Source organism: Chinchilla lanigera, unplaced genomic scaffold, assembly GCF_000276665.1.
Source record: "Chinchilla lanigera isolate Chin_1 unplaced genomic scaffold, ChiLan1.0 scaffold00006, whole genome shotgun sequence".
NCBI classification, from domain to species: domain Eukaryota; kingdom Metazoa; phylum Chordata; class Mammalia; order Rodentia; family Chinchillidae; genus Chinchilla; species Chinchilla lanigera.
The window spans coordinates 32,959,835-32,973,864 of NW_004955407.1; the positions used below are offsets into that span (position 1 = coordinate 32,959,835).

General features: G+C 42.6%; 1 protein-coding gene across 4 annotated transcripts in view; it reads right to left on the minus strand.

Moving 5' to 3' along the window:
• The window catches only part of Gart (phosphoribosylglycinamide formyltransferase, phosphoribosylglycinamide synthetase, phosphoribosylaminoimidazole synthetase), a 30,505-nt gene that overhangs the window by 15,197 nt on the left and 1,278 nt on the right, over positions 1 to 14,030 (minus strand). For 2 of the 4 annotated variants that reach the window (XM_005375684.2, XM_005375685.2), the window contains exons 2-10: positions 9,803 to 9,988; positions 7,886 to 7,981; positions 7,064 to 7,238; positions 5,621 to 5,732; positions 4,004 to 4,072; positions 3,053 to 3,178; positions 1,233 to 1,320; positions 919 to 1,004; positions 223 to 391 (exon numbers count right to left, since the gene is read on the minus strand). In XM_005375684.2, the coding sequence (XP_005375741.1) occupies positions 223 to 391; positions 919 to 1,004; positions 1,233 to 1,320; positions 3,053 to 3,178; positions 4,004 to 4,072; positions 5,621 to 5,732; positions 7,064 to 7,238; positions 7,886 to 7,981; positions 9,803 to 9,947 (1,066 nt within the window). In that variant the 5' untranslated portion in view covers positions 9,948 to 9,988. The other 2 variants (XM_005375682.2, XM_005375683.2) reach the window with 2 other exon arrangements.

Sequence of the window (14,030 nt, forward strand, 5' to 3'; positions counted from 1 at the left end):
GGGGGGGCCCTCTGAGAAGGTGTACAAGTGAGTCATGTTTTGTTATGCAGATGGCAGGACTTTAAGTCTTGCAGGTTTGGCTATCTGAAAACAAACACCCAATAAGCAATGTGGTTAAGGACCTTGGAGAGGTTTCTGATGTGCTGCACCCATTTGCATGGGAGGGAAGCCTGCTGCACAACCAGTCATACTGTAATTCAACCTCACCCCTCCACCATTCACCTGTTATCTCCACACCCTTGGTGTAGGCTCCAGGATAACCTTTACTTGCCATGACGACTGTCACTGCAGTGTGGTTTTCCAGCCAAATGGGCAGAGATGCACCCAGCAGGCCATCTAAGGTAGACTGAATCACTTCATAAAGATCACTCTTAAGAAGTGGGAGAATTACCTGGAAAAACAATCAAAATGACCCATGAGATAAATTTCAATTTTTTATTTTTTTTGAGACAGTGTCTTGCTATGTAGTTCAGGCTGGCCTTGAACTCACTATGTAGCCCAGACTGGCCTCGAACTCTTGGTGATCCTCCTGCCTCAGCCTCCTGAGCGCTGGGATTACAGGCATGTACCACCATGCCCTCAGTGACTTTTAGTTTTCTTGAAACATTTTATTCACTGGGTTACTAGCAGAACTTCCATATATTTCTCAAAGCTAATTATTATTATTATTTTTTGTCTTGTCTTTTTGAAACAGGGTCTCGCTATGCAGTTCAGGCTGGCCTTGAGCTCACTTTGTAGCCCAGGCTGGCCTCGAACTCAAAACAATCCTCCTGCCTGAGCTTCCTGAGTGCTGGGATTACAGGTGTGCACCACCACACCCAGCTCAAAGTTAATTATTTTAAGGTTGAAAAATTCTGAAATTAAAGCACACATTTTCCACAAAGTTAATACTTTAGTATTTTTAACACTGTTACCCACTTGGCACTCTGGATCACCAAAGCGGCAATTAAACTCCAGGACTTTTGGGCCATCCTTCGTCAGCATTATGCCAGCGTATAGAACTCCTTTTTTAAAGAAGGTGGAGACACGGAGAGGGGGGAGAAAGGAAATCAATGATGAAGACATTATATTTTAACTATAAAACTTAGAATACAAACTTCTAATACTTGAGGTTTTAGAACAATGGTAAGCATTATAACAGTGGCTAATTAGATGGTGATAGAAAAAAAAAGGAGATGTTTCATTAGAACAGTCACATTAAAATGCTGCCTGTGATGGTTCGATGTGCTCACCCGTGTATGGAGTGCCCTCTTGCTGCATGCCATCTACTGTCTTCTGAAGAATGGTATTTTTAATTTTTAGTAACAAATCTTTGGAAACCTGGGGAACATACAGAATTTATTTATTTATTTATCTTTTTTGAGACAGGGTCTCGCTACGCAGTTCAGGCTGGCCTTGAGTTCACTTTGTAGCAGAGGCTGGTCTCCAAAGAAAGGGTCTTGGAAAGACCCTCTTGCCTCAGCTTCCCTAGTGTTGGGATTACAGGCGTGTGCCACCATACCCGACTTTTTATTTTTTTGAGACAGAGCCTCACTGTGTACTTCAGGCTGGCCTTGAGTTCACTATGTGGCCATGCTAGCCTTTGCAGTGATCCTCCTGCCTCAGCTTCCTGAGTGCTGGGAATACAGGTGTGTGCCACCATGGCTGGCCAGAAAGACTTTATTTTATTTTTTTTATTTTTTATTTTTTTTGGTTTTTCTCCGGTACTAGGAACCGAACTCACAACCTTGAGCTTGCCAGGCAGGCGCTTTTGCCGCTGAGCTAAATCCCCAGCCCCCAGAAAGACTTTAAATGTACCTGGCATTAAAAAAAAAAAAAAATCTCCTAAGCGGTATTACAAAGGACAATGAGAACTACTGTTTTTACTACCTGAGCGAGGCTGAGCACTTTAAGTTCATAAGCTTTAAAATTCCTCACGATGGCCCCATCAGGAATTTGTTGAAAACATTAGTTCTGAAGTATGTTGACAGCTGGGCATGGTGGTGCATGCCTGTAATCCCAGCACTTGGGAGGCTGAGGCAGGATGATAGTTGCAAGTTCGAGACCAGCCAGAGCTACAAAGTGAGCTCAAGGCCAGCCTGAACTGCATAGCGAGACCCTGCCTCAAAAAGACAAAAGAAAAAGAAGAAAGAATTGCATTGACAGACTACTGGTCTGTCCTGCCTCCTAAACTGTCCTCCACCTGACCACCTAAAAAATGTATGTGTTATGCCTGGAAAAATGCAAACTATAATTCTCTAGTCCAATAAATTCTATGGGAATCTTACATGATACCACTACACCAGTGGTGCAAATAAATTCTATGGATTAAAAATCTAGAGTGGAGGGGCTGGGGATTTAGCTCAGCGGCAAAAGCGCCTGCCTGGCAAGCGCAAGGTCGTGAGTTCGGTTCCTGGTACCGGAGAAAAAACCAAAAAAAAAAAAAAAAAAAAAAAAAATCTAGAGTGGAAAGGAAGGGTTAGGGCAGGGATACAGCTCAGTGGCACAGTGCCCGCCTAACAAGCATGAGGTCATGAGTTTAATTCCTGGTACCAAAAAAAAAAAAAAGCTCTACCTAATCCTCTCTGTATTCTAGACTGGTTTGAAATTAGTTTGGCTATGCTGGGCATGGTGGTGCACGCCTATAATCCCAGTACTTGGGAGGCTGAGGCAGGAGGAACACTGTGAGTTCCAAACTAGCCTGAGCTATAAAGTGAGCTCAAGGCCAGCCTGAACTGTATAGAGACATCCTGCTCCCCCAACCTCCCCCAAAATTAGTTTGGCTATTTTAGTTGTTCAAACTTCTGAGAAAAGGTTAAAGATCAGAGAGATACTTTTCACTTAATACATGTCTGTAATCATAGCTATTTGGGAGGGTAAGGACTGCAAATTTGAGGCCAGCCTTGGAAATAAGACAAGAAACTATCTTTAAAAAAGGAGAAATACATAATTAAATTGCTGATCACCAGAATTTGCAGAAACAAAATAACCCAAACCAAACCAAACCAAAGTATTATCTAAGAGCTTTCTGAGAATTCCTACTGAAGTTAAGCAGAGAGCCGCTGCAAAGTACCTGGGGTGCTGGACAATAGGCTCCCATTCCTCCTGTGTTGGGTCCAAGGTCTCCTTCCAGTAATCGCTTATGGTCCTGTGCTGGGGGCATGGGGACCACGGTCCTCCCATCAGTGAAACACAGACACTATGAAGAAAACAGCCCTCTTTGTTAATGCCGAAAAGTACACAAAGTTACTTCATATGGTGCAGTGTATGTTCCTTTACTCTTCTTAGATTTTTTTTTTTAAAATTTAATGGAATATTTATTGAAATGTTTGGTACACACACACATCAAGAATCAGAAGATCCTGTGTGCTCAACTTCTCAAGGATCTGGAATTTTTTTTTGTCTTTTTGAGACGGTCCTGCTATGCAGTTCTGGCTGGCCTTGAGCTCATTTTGTAGCCCAGGCTGGCCTCAAACTTACAGTGTTTCTCCTGCCTCAGCCTCCCAGGTGCTGGGATTACAGGTGTGCGCCACCACACCCAGCTTTGTTTTTGAAATCTATTTCAATCTTTCTGACCATGAAGCTTCCAGGCAGTAAAACTTTATTTTAAGGTAGCTTTAATTCACTATTTATTCTATAATGAACTGCAGATGAAAGAAAAAGCATGAATGTTTTTAGGAAAAAAAGCTGCATGCTATGTGATATAAACATATGTGCACAGTACTAACAGACTGAGGATGACTAAAGAAAAATACTTTTTCTGTTTGCATCCTAAATATTACATTTATTCATTTGTAACTGATGGGTTTATGTTTCTAGATGAAGCAACAGCGACAAATCAGGGTTTCTTTTGGCAGCGGGGGGGGGGGGTGTGTGTGGGGTGTGGGGTGTGTGTGTGTGTGTGTGTGTGTGTGTGTGTGTGTGTGTGTGTGTAATGGGTCAAATACCAGGTTCTTAGAAGGTATGCCGAAAAGTACACAAAGTACACAAAAGTACACAAAACTAGAAAGATAAATATACATACAGACACCTCTTCTCCTTCAAGAAGTTCTTCAACAACAATCGTTTCTCCAGCTGCTCCAAAAGCTTTCTCCTAATTGTGGATTGCGAGAGAAAAAAAGAGACTTGGTAAACTATAAGCTTTTAACACTTAGGTCGCCTTTGCCATTGCCTACCAGTCGCACTATGAATGAACACAAGCAGCCAGGCGTGGTAGTGCATGCCTGTCATCCCAGTGCTCGGGCGGCTGAGGCACGAGGATCGTTGTGCATTCAAGGCCAGCCTGGGCTACAAAGTGAGCTCAAGGCCAGCCTAAACCGCATAGCGAGACCCTGTCTTGAAAAGACCAAAAAAAAAAAAGGGCCAGGGATGTAGCTTAGTGGCACAAGTGCCTGCCTAGCAAGTGCAAGGTCCTGAGTTCGATTCCTGGTAAAAAAAAAAAAAAAAAAAAGAATGAACACAAGTATTGTAATTTCTCTTTCCCCTTCAGAAAGGCTCAAAGGAACACGGATGTTTCCAATTTTTAATACGGCAATGACAAAGAGCTAAATACTGCTACAGAAGAAACGAACACATAATTAGTACTCTCTTGAGGATTTGGCTTTCTAATTTCAAATAAGGGAAAAGCAGATTATTTCATTATCGCCATTTAACGTTTATTCCTGATTATGATTATATGTTTGCCTGTAATAATACTTTCAAATACTTTTCTTGCCATGGATGGTTTGAGAATTTATTTGCATGTGCTATAGGCTGAGGGTTTCCTATCTTTAAGTAGATGTCAACAAAGGCTGTTAGAACTTACTTCATTTTTTTTTCTTTTCTTTTCTTTTTTGTGGTACCAGGCATCGAACTTACAACTTTGTGCTTGCCAGGCAGGGGCTTATGCCACTGAGCTATATCCCCAGCCCCATTTTTTTTTTTTTTTTAGAACTTCAAAAGAACAAAAATTGGTTTAGTCTATATTTATTTTATAGAAATGGATTATAATACTATAGCTTACCTGTATGTTTTTGTGTTTTTTTGAGACAGGGTCTCGCTATGCAGTTCAGGCTGGCTTTGAGCTCACTTTGTAGCCCAGGCTGGTCTCAACTCCCAGTAATCCTCCTACCTCAGCCTCCCTGAGTGCTGGGATTACAGGTGTGTGCCACCACTCAAGGCTTACCTGTATGTTCACTACATTTTTTTTTTTTTTTTAAATCTTTTTGAAACAGGGTCTCACTGTGCAGTTCAGACTGGCCTTGAGCTCACTTTGTAGCCCAGGCTGGTCTGGAACTCAGAACGATCTTCCTCCCTCAGTCTCCCGAGTGCTGGGATGACAGGCGTGCGCCACCATGCCCCAGCTTATTTTTGCTTTTTTGAGACACAGTCTCACGGTGTAGTCCAGGCTGGCCTTGAACATGATGGTGATCCTCATGCCTCAGCCTTCCCAGCGCTGGGATTATAGGCCTGTGTCATCTCATCCAGCTCTTGTTTTTTTGCTTTGTTTTCAATGCTGGGAATCAAATTCAGAGCCTTGCATGGTAGGCAAACACTTTATCACTGAGCCTCATCCCCTGCCCAGGTTTTCCTTCCTTAGAAATACTTTATAAACTTTTAGCCTGTGCAAATAGAAAGTAAATCTTTCAGAAGAATCAATTACCTGCATGATCTCCTGTACAGCTTTGCAGGCCTCTTCTTTTCTCTTGGCAACAATCACCCCTTTCCCAGCTGCAAGGCCACTGGCCTTCACAACCAGAGCAGGGAAGTCAGCACTGTAAAGAGAGCAACTTTCAGCATCCAATGCACCCTTACAGCTTGGAATTTTAAAATGCTTTGCAAATTTGTAACAATACGCTATTGCAACAACTGAAAAGCAGAAAGAAAAAACCACTGATCATTCCAATACCATTTCGATATACTTACTGCTAGGATTTGTTTCTGATGCATTCTTTTATAGTTACGATCATGTAAGTGCAATTTTGCTTTTTTTACTTGAATGAGATCACATAGGCAAAATCTTTGGAAGAATAAGTAGATACACAGAGGAGACATGGAATGATATTTAAGATACAAAATAATGAATCATACTCTCATTGAAGCAAAAGATGTGGCTGTGTAATTCCAATGTAAGCATGGGCGTATAGATTATCTTTGGAAGCGCACACAAGAAACTATAAAAGGGACTGGGACCTGGAAGGAAACTTACCCAAAGTAAGTAACAAAACTGTTACTTACCCAAGGTGCCTGGCTACTAGGAACTAATAACATTCAGTACCTAAGAAACCCTGTAGAATGAAGAATGAAGTTGACTCAACTGAAAGGAAAACATCTGGTAGCAGGAAATGTCAACAAAAAAGGGCAAGGGCACATGCCTGACACTGATTAATTGTTCAATGTTTTCCATACATAAATATGAGAATAAAGGGTGTACAATTTTAAGTTTTAGAATAGAGTGGCTGTGACTGATCACCAAGTGACGATTTCTTACTCTGATTAATTATGACAAAAGACGCCACTGGTTCTGAAAAGAGCACATGACCAACACAACCGTAAGTGGACCCTCGGCTTAGCAACTCAATGCATTCCTGCAGGCTGGTTGTAACTCAAGTTGTCAATTGAGGGCTCAGGCTCCTCTATGCAGCCTTCAAAGTCTCTCCTCTACACACGCAGATCTCAGTGACCTTCGAGGCACATCGGCCCGGGATTTCTCAATTAACCCACACAGGACGGGATGTGGTAATGCTCTTTCCAGAACTCTTGAAGGGTTAAACCTGTATCTGAGATCATCTGGAAGCACAAGGGACCCACATTTGGGTCTTAGCTCAAGACTTTGGTGGTAGGGTGAAACTAAAATGCTGGTTATAACCCAAGCCGCTCGTATGTCAGGTCAGTCATAGCTCGAGCGTCCACTGTATATTTTCCATCTAGGAACAAGTAATAAACATTAAAACTACATCTTTTTGTAAGGTCTCAACGTTTATATAAATTATGTATGCACAGAACCTTACCTCGTTGGTGCTAGGAAGAGATAACTTACATGAAAGTGACTGTACTTAATTAGCTTAACAGAACAACTGCCCTTCCGGGGCAGCCCTCTCCCTACCTCATAATGAAGCTGCAGGCCTCCTCAGCTTTGGTGAAAGCTCTCCACCGTGCAGTTGGGATTCCATGTCGGTCCATAAACTCTTTGGCAAAGCTCTTGCTGGACTCCAACTGAGCTGCTTCTGCAGTGGGGCCGAAGCATCGCACTCCTGCAGAGGTCAGGTCCCCGACAATTCCTATGGGTGTGAACAGTTGCTTAAGTGACCTAGGGTCTTTCTAGGGGCTTTTTAGACTAAAGCTACATTTAGACAGATTAGGCAGATAACAGGTGGCACAGTACATTTTTCATGATGTCCACGTGATGTAATTAAATGCTGCTAAGCAGTGACTCAATCTAGCAAAAGAGCAGGGCATGGCGGGGTACACCGGCAGCCCCAGCTACTCAGGAGACTGAGTCCAGGAGTTTGAGATCAGTGTGGGCAACACAGCAAGACCCCATATGGGGGGCAAGGGAACAGCCAAAAATTATGTTATATTTGAATATACAGACTATTAAGTGGACACCAGAATAGAAATACAAAATGTTTCTCATGACAGCAAATTTGATTTCTACATCATTCTGTTACTAACAATGGGGAAAAAAAATATGGAACCCATGAATTTCAAGAGGATGAGTGTCTTTTCCTAATATATTAGAGTTTTCATCAATAAAATGAATGAGATTAAATGATCCTAAAGGATCCTGCCTGGCAAGCTCAAGGTTGTGAGTTCGATTCCTGGTACCAGAAAAAAACAAAAAAACGAAACAAACAAACAAAAAAATTCCTAACGCTCTTCTTGACACTGCACATAGATTGTAACAATAAACAAAACTAAACTTTACCAGCAGCCAAGGGTGCCTCTGGTCCAACAACTACGAATTCAATTTTCTCATCTTTGCAGAACTGAGCAAGGGCTGTATGATCACTGATTGAGATGGCTGTAAACAGAAAACACAAACCCATCACATTTACAAAAACAATCCGTTTCAGTTAACTAAATTTAGTACCACAGTAAGCTAACTAAAAACTACTTACTACACTTTTTCCTGCCTATATTATTGCTGCCTTTCTTTATTGGTATGATAATTGCACACAGAGAAATTCAGAACAGAGTTCAATCAGACTAAGCAAAAAAACTCAGTAGTTTGCTGTAGTCAGTTAAATGATGAAAATACTGGCAAACTTTCCCAGAAGCTAGAAATCATGGTTGTCCATGTTACCAGTGTGGATTGTAAAAAGCAAAAAAACCCCTCAAAAAATACTATGGAATATACTTGGAAACTAGCTCTTGCTATCATTTGTTCAAGATTTTGGAGACCCCACTATGTAATTAGGTAGTGCAAAAGGTCTTGGCATTAAGACGTTAACACAAATAGGATCCCTAGACTTAGGATGCTAACAATCTACTGTGGGAATGTTGGATAATACACACAAACAAAAAAGAACAGCAGCTATAAAGAAATCAAGCACATTTGACAGTGAGTGAGTAGGCAGGCTACTTCTGGTTGAGTCAGGCAGTCTCTCAGACAGAGGCATTTAAGGTAAGAATTGAATGATGACTTTAAGATATAACTCTTTCCTCCAAGTTCAAACAAGGTGAGACTCTCAATGTGTAGAAAGTGCCTGAGTGTACCGTGGATGGAGCACTAGGCACCTGGAGTTAGTAGCTGAGCAGGGCCAACTAAATCAGTAAGGCAGAGGGCAAGAGGAGTACATGCCTAACTTAGCTGGAGTGAACTGTAGCAGCCTCACAGCAACCTTGGGAGACTGAGCAGGGCTTGCCCGTGTGACTTTAACTGCATGCAGAGAAACTGTACTTGCGTCTACAGCTAAGATCCCAGGAATGGAGGTATTTTATTCGCTTTTTTTTGGTACTGGGACTTGAACTCAGGGTCTTGTGCTTGCCAGACAGGTGCTTATGCCACTAAGCTATATCCCTGGCTCTTTATTTGCTTTTCTTCCTCATTATTTTTGTCTTATCCACATGCAACTATCTCCTCCCAGTTTGTTTGTCCGTCTATACTGCACAGATGCTGTGTGCCACATATGGAACTATGCACATAGTATAACACCAGGCAGACCAGTTTCTGCTGTGCTCTGCTGTATATCCTAGGGCTTATGTTTTAATAGGGGAAAAGGAGTGTAGATGATATGCAAAGTTCAAGGCGGTCAGCTATATGTGCGAAATTGGCAGAACGGCGTGGACTGAGTACAGTGAAGAGAAAAAGATCAGGCTGGAAAGGCACGCAGCAGGCCGACTGCACACAGGGCTTTGTAAGGCGGGGGAGGAGTATTGCGGTGAGTTTGACACAGTGCACGAACATCACTTTTTTATGCTTATCGAAGAAGTAAGGTAGAGTTCTATCAGGAGTTAGAACTGCTAGGTCTTAAATTTGATAAGACTGATTAATTTTTCAATCCCCAAAACACCTCAAAATGCCTATAACATATACAGTATTAGGTACTTGCTACCTTTCCAATAATGCGTTTTATTAAGGTTTAAAATAATTTAAGATAAAGACATGGCGCACTCTGAACAACAGGCTACATTAAGTTATAACATTTTTCAAATCATCACATAAATTTTAAAAGGACATTTTTCAAATCATCACATAAATTTTAAAGTTAAGGAAAGCATTCAAACCTGAGCAGCAACCTATGCTATTATAAAGGCAGACGTTATTGACAGTTTAGCACTCAAAAACAGTAATTATTATTTCTCATTTGGAAATGTGATTATCAAAAAAAAAAGCGGTTACCAGTATTGGAAATCTTTTCCGAGCAGGCAGTGCCTGCATTTCCTGGGGCAACCAGCACTTGTCGGACATGATGAGACTGTGCGAGCTTCCAGGCCAGTGTGTGTTCCCTCCCTCCAGTGCCAATTACAAGTACTTGGGCTGCCATGGCTCTGTCTGCAAAGCAGGGTCTCAAAAGGAAGACGAGACCTGCAGAAAGAAAACTGCAGTTATTTCAGAAAGCATATATTTCAGAAATCACAATTTCTAAATGAGTTAAATCATCTGCCATTTCCATCCAGCTATGTATGTATGTATGTATTTTTTACTTATTTATTTATTTATTTATTGATGGTCTTTTTGAGACAGGGTCTCGCTGTGCAGTTCAGGTTAGCCTTGAGCTCACTTTGTAGCCCAGGCTGGTCTTGAACTCATAGTGATTGTCCCGCCTCAGCCTCCCAAGTGCTGGGATTACAGGTATGCACCACCATGCCTGGCCCAGCAATTCATTTTTAAAAAATTGGGGATGGGTGTAGTGGCACACGCCTGTAATCCCAGCACTCGGGAGGCTGAGGCAGGAGAATTGCTGCGAGTTTGAGGCCAGCCTGAACTGCATAGCGAAATCCTGTCTCAAACCCCCCCCACCACAAAAAAACAAACCCTGGGATTTGTAATTTGAGAAATATGACTATAATCATAAAGATGGAACATTTTAAAAAAAGAGCAGAAGAGCCTAGAGAGGTTGGTTAAGCAGTGAATGGTGATTTAGCTCTAGCTGTGGTTGAGTATCTTATTGAGATTTCATGTGTTGAGATGTAATCCCTATTGCTGAGGTATTAATAGTGTAAGCCAGTCTTAGTACATGGCTATAATCCCAGCAGTCAGAAGGCAGAGACAGGAAGATCTTGAGTTCCAGGCCAACCTGAGCAGCAATATAGTGAGTGCAAGGCCACCCCGGACTATGTAGCATCTTGAAAGAGGCAAATGGAAAGACTGCTTTAGGGGTGGGCTTTATTTATTTATTTTTTTGTCTTTTTGAGACAAGGTCTCGCTGTGCAGTTCAGGTTAACCTTGAGCTCACTTTGAGACGAAATGAGGCACTATGGTGCATACTCCATGATTGTATTTTGGTAAGATTCTAAGAGGAGGAAGAGAGACCACATGTATACACAACGATGGTGTTGGGAATGTCTCTTGCCCTAGATGTGAATTTTGCCATAAGAATCCAGTCACTAGATGGAGCCCCTTGACCTTACCTCTTGAGAACTGTGAACTGAATGTTTTTCCTCTATTACACGCCCAGTCTATAGCACTGTTATAAGGAACAGAAAACTGATTAACGCCGTTCCTTACTTGGGAAATAATCTGTTACAAGCAATATCCTTTCTCTGGCTTCACTTTTAGATGATCAAAACCTAGTTAAAACATAATCTTGCTGGGTGTGGTGGCCCATGCCTGTGACTTCAGCACTTGGGAGGCTGAGGCAGGAGGATTATAAATTCAAGCCCAGAATGGGCTACATAGTGAGGTCAAGACTAGCTCAGACTACATATTGATACCCGTCTCAAAAACAAAAAGCCCCCCCCTCCGCATCTTGACATTTATTTAGGGATACTTTACTGTGTTGCCCTGGTTGTCTTCAAACTTGTGGACCCAAGCGATCTGCCTGCCTCAGCCTGTGGAGTAGCTAGGAATGTGCCACATACCCAGTGTTGACATTTTAAATTTAGACCCAGATTTAAAACTATTTTTAACCCATGAGATCCTATAGATGTTAAAATTATCATAAATTGAAATATTGAAGACTGAGGTTAGAAAACTGTAAAGAGCCAGATAGTAAGTATTTTGATTTGAGGGCAATGTGCTCTGTCCAAACTACTGTTAACTCTGTTTACGGTGGCATGAAAGGAATCCTACAGATTACACTGGGGAGTAAATGTGCCGATGTCCACAAAAATGTAACAGAAAACAGGCAGCAGACTAGAGATCATTTACATATCAGGCTTCTAAGCAAGAGGAAACTACCAGAAGTTTGTAACAAAATAAGCATAATTGCTGGGTGTGGTGGTGCACGCCTATAATCCCAGCATTTAGGAGGCGGCTGAGACAGGAGGATAGCTTGGAGTTGAGACCAGCCTGGGCTACAAAGTGAGCTCAAAGCCAGCCTGAACTGCATAGCCTGATCCTGTCTTAAAAGACAAAAACAAAAACAAAAACCCCAACCAACCAAACAAAAAAGCATAATTATGTTTCAATAAAACTTTAAGTGTGGATATGGCAATTTGAATTTTATATAATTTTCACATGATAAAAACATTTTCCCTTGTCACGCGTGCTGGAGTATGCCTGTAATACCAGCCACCTGGAAGGCTGAGGCAGGGGAACTGCTGTGAGTTTGAGGCCAACTTGAACTATATAGGAAGACTTTATCTCAAAAAAAAGTTTTTCCCTCAACCATTTTTATTTGGTGGGCTGTACAAAAAAAAAGATGGCAGAAGACACGACATGGTTAAAAACCTGGTAGAGAAAATAAGTATCAAAGAGAAAAGCTTGTCATTTTAGTTCTGTTCCTATGATTAGGTAAGGTGTTTTTTTTTTTTTTTTTTGTCTGTTTGACACAGGGTCTCCCTGTGCAGTTCAGGCTGGCCTTGAGCTCACTTTGCAGCCCAAGCTGGTCTGAACTTGCAAAGATCCTCCTGCCTCAGCCTCCTGAATGCTGGGATTACAGGGGTGCGCCACCACGCCTGCCTGGTTTGGTAAGGTTAACTGAACTGACATTTATACAAATTTGTAACTTTTGAAAATTTGATACATTTTATAACTTTTTTTTTTTTTTTCAGACAGGATCTCACTATGCAGTTTAGGCTGGCCTTGAGCTCACTTTGTAGCATAGGTTGGTCTCAGACTTGCAAAGATCCTCCTGCCTCAGGCTCCTACTGAGGGCTGGGATTACAAGCAAGTGCTGGGATTACATGCAAGTGCTGGGATTACAGGGGTGTGCCACCACACCCGGCTCTTTTTACCTAAATTGATACTTTAGGGATAGAAATGGTATTAACAGTGGAAATAAGCACAGAAAATATAAACAATGGAAACCAGTTATCAAGTCATTACACTAAAAGGGAAAAAAAAAGGCTGAGGATGAGCACTTGGCTAGTGTGAACAAGGTTAAATTTCCAGCACACACACACACAAAGCCAAAAAGATGAATAAAGTCACACCGATTTACTAACTTATAAAGCTATTAACCTGTGCAGAAGGCGAGCTGGTAACAGGAAAAAAAACGAAACTGGTAACTTCCTGTGATATGATAGAATTACCTACTTAAAAATTTAAACTAGTACTTAAAAAAAAAAAAAAAAACCTAACATACTTTCGAGCACTCACCTTGCACCAATTGCCATTTTGAATGCCTTTTATGAAATCTTACCTGCTCTTCCTACAAACTCTACGAGGCAGACTAAAATATAGCACTGTCATTTTATGGATGAGACGGAAACCCGATTAAAATCTATGACTTGCTGGATAAGTCGCATAGCCAATGGATTCCAACTGAAGCTATTTTGCTACAGATACTCTTAACAAGTGTAATGACGGTGAACGAATATTTGAGGAAAGAAAAAAAATATCCCGCTAAGTTAGTCTCAGAAGCAGTAGTTATCCAAAGCAACAGACGTTTGAGCACGCCACGTGTACTGAACGACCCGAAACAAGTATCTTTCAATCTACAGAGAATACTACGTTTGTGGTTTGGAAAGAGCGGCCGTGCAGGGACGTTTTCCCCACGGATCGCTGGAGAGCAGCAGGGGGACCCGACCGGCCGCGGGAGCGGGGAGGTGGCCGGGCTCCAGGCACAGCACCGTTCAAGCCTCTCTGCTGGCCCGGAGGCCCTGGGGGCCGTAACTAACCTTCCCCGGCTTCTGTCCTGCGAGTGGATGCTTTAGGGGGAGAGCAGGAGAGCCACGCAAAGCCGTTTCAAAGGACTGGGTGGATAAGGCGGGGACAGGGGCCGCTCACGCGTCACCCAGCGTTAACGGTGGAAGCGAGCACATGGCCGATGCCCACCCACAGGACGTCCACACGGCCAAGCCCGTCCCTACAGCTCGGCTCAAACCCCGACGGCAACCCCGGCAAAGCACAGCCGCGGGCTACTCCGCCGCGAAGGGACTTACGCACCGAGCCCGGGCGGCCACGCCGCAGGCGCTCCCCGCTCGCCGGAAGTGGGCCCCGGGGATCCGCCGCCGCCGCCGCC